Below are 13,150 nucleotides of genomic sequence, written 5' to 3'. Positions count from 1 at the left end.
GGGCTCCTGCCGTGGGGGTCTGGGGCTCACCAGGCCCTCATGAGGCCACATCTACTCACAGGCACACCCGGGGCAGCCAGAAGCAGACACACACAGGGTCGCCAGAGGTCTGCAGGGCCGCCCCAAGCCCTTTCCTCCCGACCCTTCCCACCCGGGTAAGAACAGGACTGACACGTGCTGCTGGGGCCGAGGAGGTGAAGGCGGGCGAAGGCCTCCACCCAGGGGCCGGCCGCAGGACGTGGGAGCCGCTGAGAAGTGGAGTCCCGAGAGGAGGGCAGGGCTCGGGCGAAACCTGGACACACGTGGTGCCTCATGCAGACCACGTGGGACCCCCGAAGTGCTCATATGCGGGCCCTGCACCTGAGCACAAAGAGTGAGGGCACCCTGACACATGCGTGTCACACGGGCGTGAGTGGATACCCAGGCCTCTGGCCGGGTCCGGGGCGCACACGCGCACTCAGGCCACGCACCATGGGGAGGACTCCACGTGTGCAGGCAGCAGGGGGCCTGGCGGCTCAGAATATCTCAACCACTGTGGGGCTCCGGAGGCTCCCCAGATTGATGGGGCAACTCGATTTTATCAGCCGCCTGCTCCGCCCTCAACGCAGCTCCAGAAGCAGCACTCCCCCAGAGGCCTACCTAGGCACAGGCACACCTGGAGGCCCTGATGGGGGTACTCAGGTGTCCCAGGACGGTGGACCATCCCCTGCCCAGCCTTCCTGAGAGCTGCAGCCACTGCTGGGAACTTCCCGGGTTTGCCCTGGTCCATAGGGCAGCAAGGGACCCCTGCCACCTCCTCTCAGCAACCCCCCCACACCTTCAGCCCCAGCTCAGCCATGCCGCCCACTCTCTGCAGTGGTGCCTGGTGGGTCCCCAAGTTGTCCCTCCCTGTGAGCTCCTGCTGTCACCAAGAGCCGCCCCTCCTCAGGGACAGAGCTCCTGGGCCAGCACCCTCCTGCCCCACCCCTGCAGAGGTCCAGGCCCCAGCCCCCCCTCTCTCAGGGCGCGGCCCCCTTCCCTCTCGGGGCCCCTCGCTCTGTGGGGTCGGTGGGTACCCCGTGCGTGCAGAGCGTGTCCCTGCCCATCCGGGAGCCACTCCCAGGTGTGCACCTCGGAGCCTCCGTGAGGCCTGCCCTCCCTGACTGTCCTGCCTTCCGCTGCCCCTGGGGCCTCCGCCGCTCCAAGCCCCCTGCAGCAGCAGCCACGGTGGAGCCACCGCCTCCGCCTTCTGTCTGCACGGCTGGCCGGGATTAACACAATTACCATCACACAGAGCCCCGGGGGACAGCCGGCCTCGCCCCCTCCCGCCGCCTCCGCTGGCCTCCCTGGCTGCCCGCCAAGGCTGCTGGGGGCGGTGGCGGCACCCAGAGCCGACGGGCAGAGACGCAGGGAGGGCCGTGGGGCGGCCGTGCTCTCGCTGAGCTGCCTTGGCTCCGGCAGCCCCGTCCTCGTCCCCCGCCACCCCACCCGCTGCCGGGACTGCCCTGGCCCCTCACCTGCGGCTCCCAGGCCGACCTCCACGCCGCCTCTCTGGAATTCACAGCGGCTCTGATGCTCGGGCATGACGAGGTGGCGGCTGCGACGCAGGCTGGGTATGAGGGTGGGAAGGTCGCTGTCCTGGCTGCAGCGAAGCAGACGGGGAAGGTGAGACCCGGTGGGGCTCCTGACTGAGCTCGCGTGTAAGCGCTGTGAGTATCTCCATTCCCTGGTGGGTGTGGGCTCTCACCCTGACCCACGCAGGCGCCACCTGGGCCCACCAGCTCCTGCCGAGTGTCTGCTGGACGTGGAGGCCTTGCCCTCAGACCCCACTGCTGCTCCCAGGGAGGGTCTGTCTGGAGTGCAGGGCGGGCCCTGTCCTGCAGTGCTCTCTCCAGAGACCGGCCACGGTGTCCCTGCCTCCTGCCTCGGGGGGGCCTGCTCCTGGGGTGTAGGCTGCCAGAGGGGCCCAGCACTCACTCCTGTGTACGTGCTAAACTTGCAGTCACCCCACGGACTCTCGATTTTTTCAAATAAGGAAACCGAGGTTGAGAGCAAAGTCTGCAGCCAATGAGGTGTGCGCGCGTCCAGGAACACACATGGGCGCACGCACACTCACCCAGGCCTGCAGACACACACAGACAGACGTGCACCGCGGTCCCCGGTGTGCCCGTGCTCAGGACACTCTGTTCTCTCCAGGGTTCCCCGCCAAGAACCCTGGGATGAACACAAATTTAACTTTGTTCCCTCATTTCTCTTACTGTCAAAAGAGCTCAATGCCTGTATCACAGAACCCCAGAGAAAAGAGGGAGGGAATGGTCCCCCAACCCGTTTGCTCTTGGGGCTCTGAGAGCATCTCCCTTAGCACAGAGAAGGGCCACTCGCCACCTTGCAGATGCAGCCAGGAGTGGCAGGAAGTTGGGATACCATAGAAGAGGAGCAGGGACGGACCCCAGCCCGCCCTGTGACACCCCAGCGCTCCCTCCCCAGCACCCTCGCTCCCCAGCCCACCCTGTGACTCGCCAGCGCTCCCTCCCCAGCACCCTCGCTCCCCAGCCCACCCTGTGACTCGCCAGCGCTCCCTCCCCAGCACCCTCGCTCCCCACCCCACCTGTAACGGAGCAGCCTCCTGTCTGGGCCACTGCAAGGGGGGCCTCCACTGAGTGACCTGGGAACCAACCCTAAACCTCATTAAATAGCCCCCAGCACCCCTCCCCCCAGCCTGGGTGGCTGGAGCGCGCTAATCCAGAGCTGGCCCCTAAGCAGATCAGTTTCAGCTCCGAAGCATCCAGGGCTGGGCTCTAGAGCCTCTGGGAGACCCTGACGCAGGCTCTCTCCCACCCCCAACCCCCTTTCCCTGGAGGCGAGAAGGCCCCCCGCCATGCAAACAAGAGGGCAGGTGGGGTGGGAATAAGTACTTTATGGGATTAATTGGCAGCAATTCTCACCCCCTCTATCATCCTCATCAATGCGGGGGCGGGGTGGGGGGGTGGAAGAGAGAAGTGCTGTCCTCAGCACCAGGGAGGGGCAGCGGGTGCCTAGTGGCGAGGCTGCCGCCGCCATGGAGCTCTCCCTTGAGGGGACCCCCTTCTGGTGTCCCTAGGACTCCTGCAGGAGGGGGACCAACTCCCCAGAGACTGAGGAGTAGGGTCAGGCCCCATCAGCTTGCTCCCCATGAGTCCTCAGCTGAGAGCCCCACGCAGGGACTGGGTCTGCCCCCCTCACCACCACCGTGGCCAGCAGTGCTTTCACTCGTTGGTCATTCAGGCACTGGAGGTGCTGCAGCCCTAGGGAGGCGAAGCCTAGTGGGAAACAGGCCACAGTCCACCCACCAAACCCCTGCTCCCTGCCTTGGGGGTCTGCCCCATGGGCCCCAGGAAACCTGTGTGGTCACTCCGTCATTCACTTTACATAAAGCCTGGTGTCGTTCACGCCAGGCTTTATATAAAGAACAGCTAGGAAATTTTGTACACGCCAGCCTGAATACGTGTGAACCCTCAGACCCCGTCTCCCCGTGAGGGGCCCTCGGGTTCCTCCAGTGCCTGCTGTACTGTCCAGCCCTTGTCCACCTCCGGGCCAGCTCAGGGGCCTCGGGAGGGCAGGGGCCACATCTCCTGCCTGCTGCCCAGGATGCAGGGGGCCTAATGGGGAGCTCCAACCAGGCAGGTGGTTCACTGCAGTCACGCAGACAGAGGGACGGGGACGAATGGACCGACGGATGGAACCGATGGACAGACAGATGAAGATCGATGGATGAAGTCAGATGACCAGACAGACGGAGGTGGACAGACAGACATGGACAGGCGCTACTGGACCGACAGAAAGGATGGCAACAGCAGACAAACAGATGGACAGAGCCTGAAGTACAGACAGCAGACTAGAGACAGAAAGACACATGGCTGGACAGGGCCAAAAGGAGCCAGGAAGAGACAAAGACAGAGCCGGGGTGGGGGCAGTGTGAGGCTGCTGGGCCGTGTGCTTGCCCAGCCCTCTCTGGCCAGACGCTGGGGTGTGCAGTGGGGGACTGGCGGCGGGGGGGGGCCAGATGGGCTGTAAGTCCTCTTGGCTGAGCCCCTCAGTCTCCCCTCTGGTAAAGTCCAGAAAATCAGCCCAGCTGCTCTGAGCGCCTGTGCCAGGCCGAAGGAGCACCCTCACACTGGGGCCTGGCCTCTTGCTAGGGGCTCCCTGCGTCTGGACACCTGGGCCCTCTCCCACATCCCATGGCCAGGTAGGGTGAGCAGGGGGCTACAGGCAGCGGAGGAGCAGCCTGGGATTTCCCTACAGGCTTCGCTGACAAATGTATCATGTAGCTTCCCAAGTAAAAGGCTCATAAAACGTCGTCAATGTTCATGACGGTTCATAAAAACGATCAGTTGAGTGGACAACTTCAAGATGAGGTGGAGATAAGTTAAAGACGTTTCCACTGTAATTGGGCTCCAGGACCCAGACCTTCTCAGAAATGTAAATAATAACACATCCGGGACTTCCCTGGTGGCGCAGTGGTTAAGAATCCGCCTGCCAACGCAGGGGACACGGGTTCGAGCCCTGGTCCGGGAAGATTCCACATGCCGCGGAGCAACTGAGCCCGTGAGCCACAACTACCGAGCCTGCGCTCTAGAGCCCGTGAGCCACAACTACTGAGCCCGTGCGCCACAACTACTGAGCCTGCGCTCTAGAGCCCGCGAGCCACAACTACTGAAGCCCGCGTGCCTAGAGCCCGTGCTCTGCAACGAGAAGCCACCACAATGAGAAACCCATGCACCGCAACAAAGAGTAGTCCCCGCTCGCCACAACTAGAGAAAGCCTGCGCGCAGCAACGAAGACCCAACGCAAAAATAAATAAATAAATAACACATCTGGCACAAAGCCAGGCAGCAAGTGGGGCCACTCAGTGCTGAACGTCCACTGCCTGCTCGGTTGGGCCCTTCCTGTGCCTTCCCTGGAAGTGCTGGACCAAGACTTGACCCCACTGAGCAGACACCACAGGCACCACAGCCTGGGCTCTGCCCACAGACTGTCCACCCCTGCCCTTTTGAAACGGGGGACTTGGGTCTCCCCAACACCCCCCAACCTCCTCATCAGGTTCCCTCATTTTTATCTCCTTACTACATCTTGGATTGGCAGCCCCCTCAGCCTCTCTGCTTCCACCATGCCTGGATCACCATGGACTGGAGCAAACCCCCAACCTGCTGGGCGAGGCCTCCAGCAGGACCTTGTCAAAACATACACTGGTTACTCCCCTGCTCAAGAACTTTCAGTGGCTCCCCACTGCCTGAACGACAATGCCAACAGTCCCAGCATCTAAGGCCCTTTAGCATCCAGTTGAGCCAGGCCTACCAGCTTCCCCTCCTCCCTTCTCACATCCCCTTCCCTCCCTCCTCCATGTCTTTGCAGACATCCCCTTTCCCTAGTGAACTCCTATGCATCCTTCAAAACCCCACTCACACATCACCATTCTCACATCCCAGTGGTTCTCTGGGAGGGTGGGAGGGGCTGGTCATGGCCTTAGCTCTGGGCAGATGGGCTTCAATGTGCTAGGGGGAGCGCACTTTGGCTTCAGGGTTGGGCAGTCCAGCACCCACGGCCGTGCTGCTGTCACAGCCTAGGCACAAGTCAAGAGACAGACGACGGACTAAGGAGAGGAGGAGGGGAGGGAGGCTGGAGAGACTTAGAAGCAGACCCAGGGGACATGGAGCAAGAAGACTCTGTCCTGCGCATGCACAGCATGTGGAGGCAGCCTGGCCCCGGCCCGGCCCTACCTGCAGGACGTCTCTCGGAAGGAGATGTTCACATCCCAGTGGGTGTGGACTCTGCAAAGAGAGAAGCAGAGGGTCAGTGTGGCCTCCAGGACTCGGCTCGGGGACAGCAGGACGTGTGTGTGTGTGTGTGTGTGTCTGTGTGACACACCCTGTGTCTGCCCTGGAGCGCCAGCCTCAAGGGAACTGGGCTGGCTCAGAGCACCCTCAACAGGCTGGCGGCTGCCGCGAGGACAGGCCCGCGGGGCAGAAGCCAGCTCCTGGCCTCACCAGACAGAGGAATTGGGAAGGGCAGAATTGAGAGCCCGAGTCTCGCCTTCTTGTTGCAGTGGAACCAGAGCAGCCCCCATGCTGTGCTGGGGGTGGGGCTGTGGCTTCCTCTGCACGTGTCACTCGTGTCACTCATGTGACTGAACCCAACTTCCTAGTTGCTAGAGCTGCTCCGGGCAGGGAATGAGCCCCATGGCCACTGTCGGCTCCAGTGGTGGCCCCTGGGTCCCGGCTGCTGCCAACCTGCCTCCTGAAAGCGACCGTCACGCAGCGGAGGCAGGCGAGGGCAAGAAAGGAAGCAGCTCTGCCCTATGCCCACGCTCTCATCCCAGCAGCACCCCTGAAAAGGCCCTCGGGCTGATGGAGGGCAGTAGAAGGCCCACGTGGTGCTTTACCTTACCACGGGTAGGAGTGGGGGCTGGCGGGGGATGTGTGTCTCGGGTGGCCCGGACGGTTAGGGTTAGGGTAGGAGAAATTGGAACATGTTAAAAGACCAAGAAAGGGGCTTCCCTGGTGGCGCGGTGGTTGAGAGTCCACCTGCCGATACAGGGGACACGGGTTCGTGCCCCCGTCCGGGAGGATCCCACGTGCCGCGGAGCGGCTGGGCCTGTGAGCCACAACTACTGAGCCTGCGCGTCCGGAGCCTGTGCTCCGCAGTGGGAGAGGCCACAACAGTGAGAGGCCCGCGTATCGCAAAAAAAAAACAAAGACCAAGCAGGAAGAGAAAGGGCCTAAAATTCTGGGGATGCACAAGACACGCCGGACAGACAGATGATCGACGGACAGATGGATGGAAGGATGGAAAAAGGGGTGCGTGGACAGAGGGAGGGGCCTCTGTCAGGAGGGGAGAAGGTGGGAGGTAAGGAAGGGTGGCCCCAAGCCTGGGAGGGACAGTAGGAGCCGGGGGGAGCAGCCCCTCTGGTGAGAGCGAGCATGGGGCCCGCCCAGCTCCCCTTTCCCCGCCTGGCTGCGGTGCCACCAGACCTTCCTCCTAGAGACGCCTTCCTTCCTCACACCCAGTGGCTCCGGGCCTCCTGGCCAACTACCCTCCGTGGCCTGCTCTGGCCGTGACCACTGGTGGTGCCTGCTCCCCGGCGATGCCACCGAGTCCTGGCCCGACACTCGGCCCCCAGGCGGGGGCAAGGTGGGCTCGCAGCCATCCTGCGGCATGTCCCCGGGGGTCCAGGTTCTGTTTCAGCCGTGGCAGCTATCAGCGTCCACGGAGACACAGCAAGCTAAACTGGGGCCCTATCCCCAGGGCAAAGGCCCCCCACCCGAAGCCTGATGTGGCCTTCAGCTGCCTGGAGACCCCAGTTCTGATGTCCCCACCCTGCCAGAGCCCGCGTGCCCTCCCACCCTAGCCCTTGAAGCACCTTCTTTTCATGATACGGACATGCGGGTCGTCCTCCCGCTTCAAGCCCAGCCGCTGCCCACAGGCCGGGCCACTCCTGTCACTGTCACCACTGGCTGAGAAGCTGGGGGTCAGCTCCTTCTTCAGGACACGGTCAGGGGGCAAGGCAACTGTCCTCTTGTCTGCCAGCCGCCCCCGGTTCTGGACAGGGAGTGGGGAGAGGAAGGTTAGGACAAACCGGGTCACTCAGCTTCCTGCGTGCCTACAGCAGAGGGACCTCCAGCCTCCAGGACCGTCACAACCGGCCAGAGGCCAAGACAAGAGCGGGGGGCAAGGCCTCCACCAGGAACCCCTGAAGAGACTGCCTTCCACTCCACCCTGGGGGGCTGGGGTGTGGCAGTGCTTTGTCAGGGCTCCACACTCGGCCCAGGCCCCTCCACAGGCACTCGCCTGCTGGAGACCAGCACGGCTTTCCCAGCTCCAGGGAGCGCCGAGGGGCCGCGAGTACCCGCGGGACGCTGTGGGTCCTGTCACTGTTCAACGTGCAGTTACCTCTGCCTGCATGTCTGCCTGGCAACCCCCCTCACACTCTGCGTGAACCCCCCACCCATGCCAAGCCTGCTTTCTGATTAGTGCCAAATGGAGCCCAGCTCAGGGGGAGCTGAAGCTGACCCCTGGCAAATTGCAGGCCTTTGGTTCACAGGTCACCTGGCAGCTGAGACCCTTTGTCCCACGGGCCCTGGGGGGGGGGGGGGGCTCTGCCCCCTGGGTTAGGAACTAAAAGATTCCGAGTTTTTCAACGAGGCGCACCTGTCCCGGTCCTGCGACCGCCACGTGAGCAGGGAGCAGGGGCACACGCGCAGGGCCCCCCCAGAGGCGCTCAGAGCCCGCGCAAGAAAAGCTCCTATTGTCTGGTGGGCAGGGGGCTCTTTCTTATTTAATAACAGGTGACTGGTTCAGGGAGGTGGCAGGGGCCTGGGGCTTACCTAATTCTCTTTCATCTTTTCAGTGACCGGGGCCTCCTAGGACCCCGCCCTCCTGTTGCTAGGACAACGTGTCCCCGCCACACGCAGGACACACGCAGGAGCTTGGGGAAGAAGGTGTCCAGGGGGCTCTCGCCCCTCCCCACACAGCGTCGCCCTGGATCTGAAGGGCAGCGGTGTGCAGCCACCACAGTGCTACCCTCCAGAGGAAAGGTTCTCTTCAGACCCAGACCACCCTCACCTCCACACGACCCGCCCCAGCCCCAGATTTGGGCAGTGCCCCTGCCAGGCTCTGGGAGCCACAGTCTCTGCCGCACCTGCCCTCACACATCCACCCAGGAGGCCCCCCCATGGTCGGCTCTGCAGCACACACTCAGCAAGATGGACTGGGCAGTGCTGGGGATGGGTGGCGTCGGGGGGGGGGAAGGAGCCGGGGTAGGCCTGCAAGACGAGGGGGCCTGGCCTTGGCTCGGTGCTACACCAGCGACAGCAGAGCTCTGGCGAGGCGGGGTGGGGGGTGGTGACTGCCCATCTGGGCCCCGAGCCTCTTCAGGCCAGGCTCTCGGGGGAGGGTTCCCAACAGCCCTGGCCTGTCAGGAGTGTGCCCAGCTGCAAAGCCCCCTCGGCTCTGCCCTTCTCTAGCCTGCTGCAGCCCAGGCAAAAGGACCTCCTCTCCTGCCTTTCCGCTTTAATTAAACTGTTCTCTTAAGGAAAAAGTAAATGCATGTCTCTCTGCTTCTCATCTGTGGGACAAGGAAGAGGAGAGGGAAACAGAGCAGTAAGGCTGCCACTTGGGGTGCGGCCAGACCAGCTAGGGTGGCCTGGGATGGCCCCAGGGTGGGGGGCCAGGATGGGCAGCCCTGCTGACCCTGGCCAAGGACAGGGAACACACACGCCTCCCACGCACACCAGAGACCTCAGCTGCTCACCCCTGCTCAGCACACAAATTTAAGAACTGGGTGCTAAGCCCCTGCCCCAGCCAAGCACTGGCTCCTCAGACAGCGAGGGTGGGTCTGTGGAGACGGCTGCGTGAGCCCTGCACCGCGTGCACACCCATATTCTGTGACCGTGCGGTGTGCACATACCTGTGGACCTGGCCACGGGGAGTAGGGGAAAACAGTCTCTCTGTGGAAGAGGTGGGGCCTGGAAAGACAAGGGGGTCCATGAGACTGCTTCCTTCCTAAGGGAGGGGTGCAGGGATGGGCCTGGGAGGGACCGGGCTCAGAAGAGGCAGGCCCAGGTCTGAGCCATCCCTCATGCAGGGCAGGGACCTGGGAGCCCCTGACAGGCAGGCAGCTCTGCCAAGCAATGTCCTAGAGGGGGCTGATGCTGTGCTCAGGCCACCTGCCCACCCCCCTCCTACGGGAGACCTTCAAAAGGGGATGATGGGAGAGACAGGGCTCCTCTCACCCGGGCAGAAAACCCAGACCAGCCTGGAGGGTGTCCTCTTGGGCACCAGCTGCTTGAGAAGGGGACCGAGAGCTCAGCCTCCTGCCCCAGGCAGGTATGGTGGCAGCGGGCAAAGGTGGGCTGCCTGTGTACATGCTCTGTCTGGGGGGCTCTGTGGGCGGGCATGCCTGTGAGTATGGCGAGCTCATGCCAGACAGTGTGTTGGGTGGGCACGTGGGGAGGTTCAGCTGCGTCCTCTTCCCCTGCCCAACTTGTGTGTCTTTACAGGACTGCATGTGGCTTCCTAGCTTGCCCACCCCCAGGGCCCACGAGGAATCCAGGACATCCCCTCCCCCACCCTACCGCCAGTCCAAAGTAAACAAGCTGAGGGCGGCCTGCAGGGTCCTCTCAGGCCTTCCTGGCAGCGGGGCTACTGAGTGGTGCCAGGAGCCATGGCCCTAATGGGCTCTCCCCCAGGGGCTCGAACTGTCCCCCTCAAGGAGAAATTTCATTTTCAGGTTCACCCTCCAACCACTGCTGCCTGGAGGGCATGCGATGGGGAAGGCAGTGCTTCAGGGGCAGGCACAGGCCCCGTCTCTCTTGCTCCCCTAGGCTAGTGAGGGGTCAAGAGACGTCTACACTGGGTTGGAGGCCCCACACCAGCTCCCAGCTGCAGTTCTCTTGACACCCAAGGCCCACACTGCACCTCCTGTGCCCCAAGCTGGGTTGTATCCCCGGACACTCCTGGACATCTAGGACCTTGCCCTGTAGGGCTCCAGCCCTGGGCACCCAGAGATGCACGTCACTCACATCCAAGCCTGTGGCCACCCCAGAATGTACATCCAGGCCAGCCGACACTGTCACACTGTCACATCCCAGAACAAGCATTCCCTTAGGACCGGCCCCTCTCCCAGGCTGGGCCAGCTGACATGGTGACCCCCTCCCGACCTGTGACAAGGCAAAGTCCCCAAGCCCCAGTCAAGTGACACTATCCAGGGAGGAATCCTTCACACCGTGGGGCTGTCCCCAGGACCTCAGGAGAAGCAGCTCCCAGACTCCCAAGGAGAGGTTCCAGGATAGGCAGGACCCTGCCCTGCATCAAGGGGGCGAGGGCTCTGGTGCCCCGGGATTCCCACCCAAAGTCATCTCCTCTGTTAGTCCCTGGGGGCTCCCTCCTGCCCATCGGCAGGGCTGAAGTTAGGACTGATCCTAGAAAATACAGGCACAAGCTCCGCAGCGGAGAAACAAGACCCCGAAGCCCCAACTTTTCTCCCGCATCTCACCACCGGGGAGGATATTCGACAGCCTGGACAGTCGCAGATCGGAGGATGCACCTGCAGGATCCCCTTGGACATAAGCGTCTTCAGACTTTTCCCTGCGAGGAGAGCCGAGGCAGGACCAGTGAGGGAGCGGGGCGGGCACAGGTGGGGCCGGGCACGCGGGCACGCTTCCGGGGCGCTGTCAGGGTCAAGGCCAGGTTCCCTCCCACCACGACTATGAACACCCGCCTCCGTCCAACTTCCGAACCCTCCGCCAGGTCTCGCGGCTCACCCTACCCTCGCGGACGCCGCGGGGATCTGCAGAGCTCAGAAACTCAAGATCCGGTGAGCGCCCCCCCCTTGACGGAGGGCGGCCTTCTCCCCTCCCCCTGCGCCACTCCTCCCGCGCTCCACGCTCTCCAAGCCGGTCCTCCGGAACCCGGAGACGGGCGGAGAAGGGTCGGGCCCGGCGCAGGTGAGCGGCGCGGTCCGGACCCGGGACTGCGCTTGACCTCGTGGAGCCGTGAGCCCCAAAGTCGACGAGCGTGACCGGGCCCCTAACTTTCTAACCACCCTCTACCCCCGGCCTGGCGCTCACCCCGCCTCCCCCACCGCATGCCCGCTCTGGCGCCCGCACGTCGCGCCCTCGGAGCCAGACTCCTGCGGGAGCCCAAGCGGCTGCTCCCAGCCCCGCCGCCGCTCGGCTCCGCGCGCGCTCCCGCTCCGACGCGCGCCCCCGCGCCCCCCACCTGCCTGCGCCACCCCTGCACCTTGCCGTTCGCTTTACCAGCGCGCGTCCGCTCCCGGCCGCCTCACGTGTGCCCCTCCACTCCCGCCAGAACCGGTGGCTCCTCGACCCCGCAGGGGAGTGCCCCGCCCAGTCGGCCTCCCGCCCGCTCTCCCGAGTTCCCGTAAACTTCCCCGTGAGCCTCAGGCCCAGGAATCCCGCAAAGACCTTCCGGACGGAAGGAGCCGCCGGCTCGTGCGGCCAGCGCTGCGGGGACCGCGGAGGCCGAGGGCGCTCTGCCCGGGTCCACCAAGGCGACCGTGCTTGGGGGAAGGGGGCGTCTCTGCGGTGGCCCCGGAGTCGCAGCGCCCTCTCTAGGCAGAGATGGAGTCTCCCAGGTGTCAGGACGAGGGGGGTCCGGACCCACGGGTCCTCGGGGAGCAGAGGGGAGGGACCGGAGAGGCCCGCGCCCCCACGGCGGCCGCACCTTTGTGGCGGATGCTGCGCTTCCAGTCCTTGGCCGTCTCGCGGCCGCTGACGAACTGGAACTCGTTGGGTGTGAGCCACTCGCCGCGGTGGCGGATGGACGGACCCTTGCTGCCCTGGCAGAGTTTGCGCACGTAGAGCAGCGCGCGGTTGGCGCCGCACTCCACCTCGATGCACGGCTCGCCGTTGTCCAGCAGCGGCTGGAAATCCGGTGCCGCGGCCGCAGTGGCCGAGAAGCGCTCGAGGGCCAGAGGGTCTCTGGGCAGGTGGAGGTGCGGGGCGGCCTCGTGCAGGCTCAGGTAGGCGCGCGGGGCGCGGAGAGGCGGGGGCAAGAGCGCCTCGTAGCCCGCGGTCGCGGCTGGTAGCGAGGCAGCCGGGGGCAGGGCGGCCGCGGCGGGCAGTGGCGCCAGGTAGCCGGGCAGCGGCGGCAGTGGCAGCGCGGCCAGGGTCGGGTGGAAGGTGGCCAGAGCCAGGGCGAGGTCTTCGCGGCCGGGTAGCTCCTTCTTGACCGCCGGCATGGTGGGCGGGTGGTCCTGCAGCCTGGCTCTCCGCAGCCGGCCCAACTAGTTCCGGCCCGGGCTGGAGTTGGGTCTCGAGGGCGGGGGCCTGGGAGGCTCCTGGCCGCGCACCCGTCCTCGCCGCTACTGCGCCCCAGCCGGGCCACCTCGGACCGCTGCCCGGCCGGCTGGCGGGGCCTCTGCGGCCTGAGACATGGTGCTGCCGGAGCTGTATCGATCCCCGATCGACCCGCCCAGCGCCGCAGCTCCAGGACCCTGGGGCTCCACAGGGCGCTGGGCTACCTGCGCCCGCGCCCCCTGGGGCGGCCCCGCGCCCGGTTTGCTGCTGCGCCCGCCGGGCCGAGCCGGGCAGTGAGGAGGTGTGGAGCCTCCGGCCGCGTGCCCCGCCCCGCCGGAGGGTCCCAGGCCCCCGCCCCGCCGTCCCAGCCGCGCACC

General features: G+C 64.8%; 1 protein-coding gene across 2 annotated transcripts in view; it reads right to left on the bottom strand.

The window, feature by feature from the left end:
• SAMD11 (sterile alpha motif domain containing 11) overlaps positions 1–13,150 on the bottom strand; it is a 24,890-nt gene extending 11,740 nt beyond the window's left edge. Inside the window, exons 1-5 of one of the 2 annotated variants that reach the window (XM_032627897.1) lie at positions 12,199–13,150; positions 11,009–11,100; positions 7,376–7,554; positions 5,736–5,786; positions 1,497–1,621 (exon numbers count right to left, since the gene is read on the bottom strand). In XM_032627897.1, the coding sequence (XP_032483788.1) occupies positions 1,497–1,621; positions 5,736–5,786; positions 7,376–7,554; positions 11,009–11,100; positions 12,199–12,715 (964 nt within the window). In that variant the 5' untranslated portion in view covers positions 12,716–13,150. The remainder of the gene's footprint in view (positions 1–1,496; positions 1,622–5,735; positions 5,787–7,375; positions 7,555–11,008; positions 11,101–12,198) is intronic. The other variant, XM_032627887.1, reaches the window with a different exon arrangement.

Source organism: Phocoena sinus, chromosome 1, assembly GCF_008692025.1.
Source record: "Phocoena sinus isolate mPhoSin1 chromosome 1, mPhoSin1.pri, whole genome shotgun sequence".
Taxonomy (NCBI): Eukaryota; Metazoa; Chordata; class Mammalia; order Artiodactyla; family Phocoenidae; genus Phocoena; species Phocoena sinus.
Note: the sequence above shows the minus strand (reverse complement) of the source record. Positions and strands in the feature narration are given on the sequence as shown.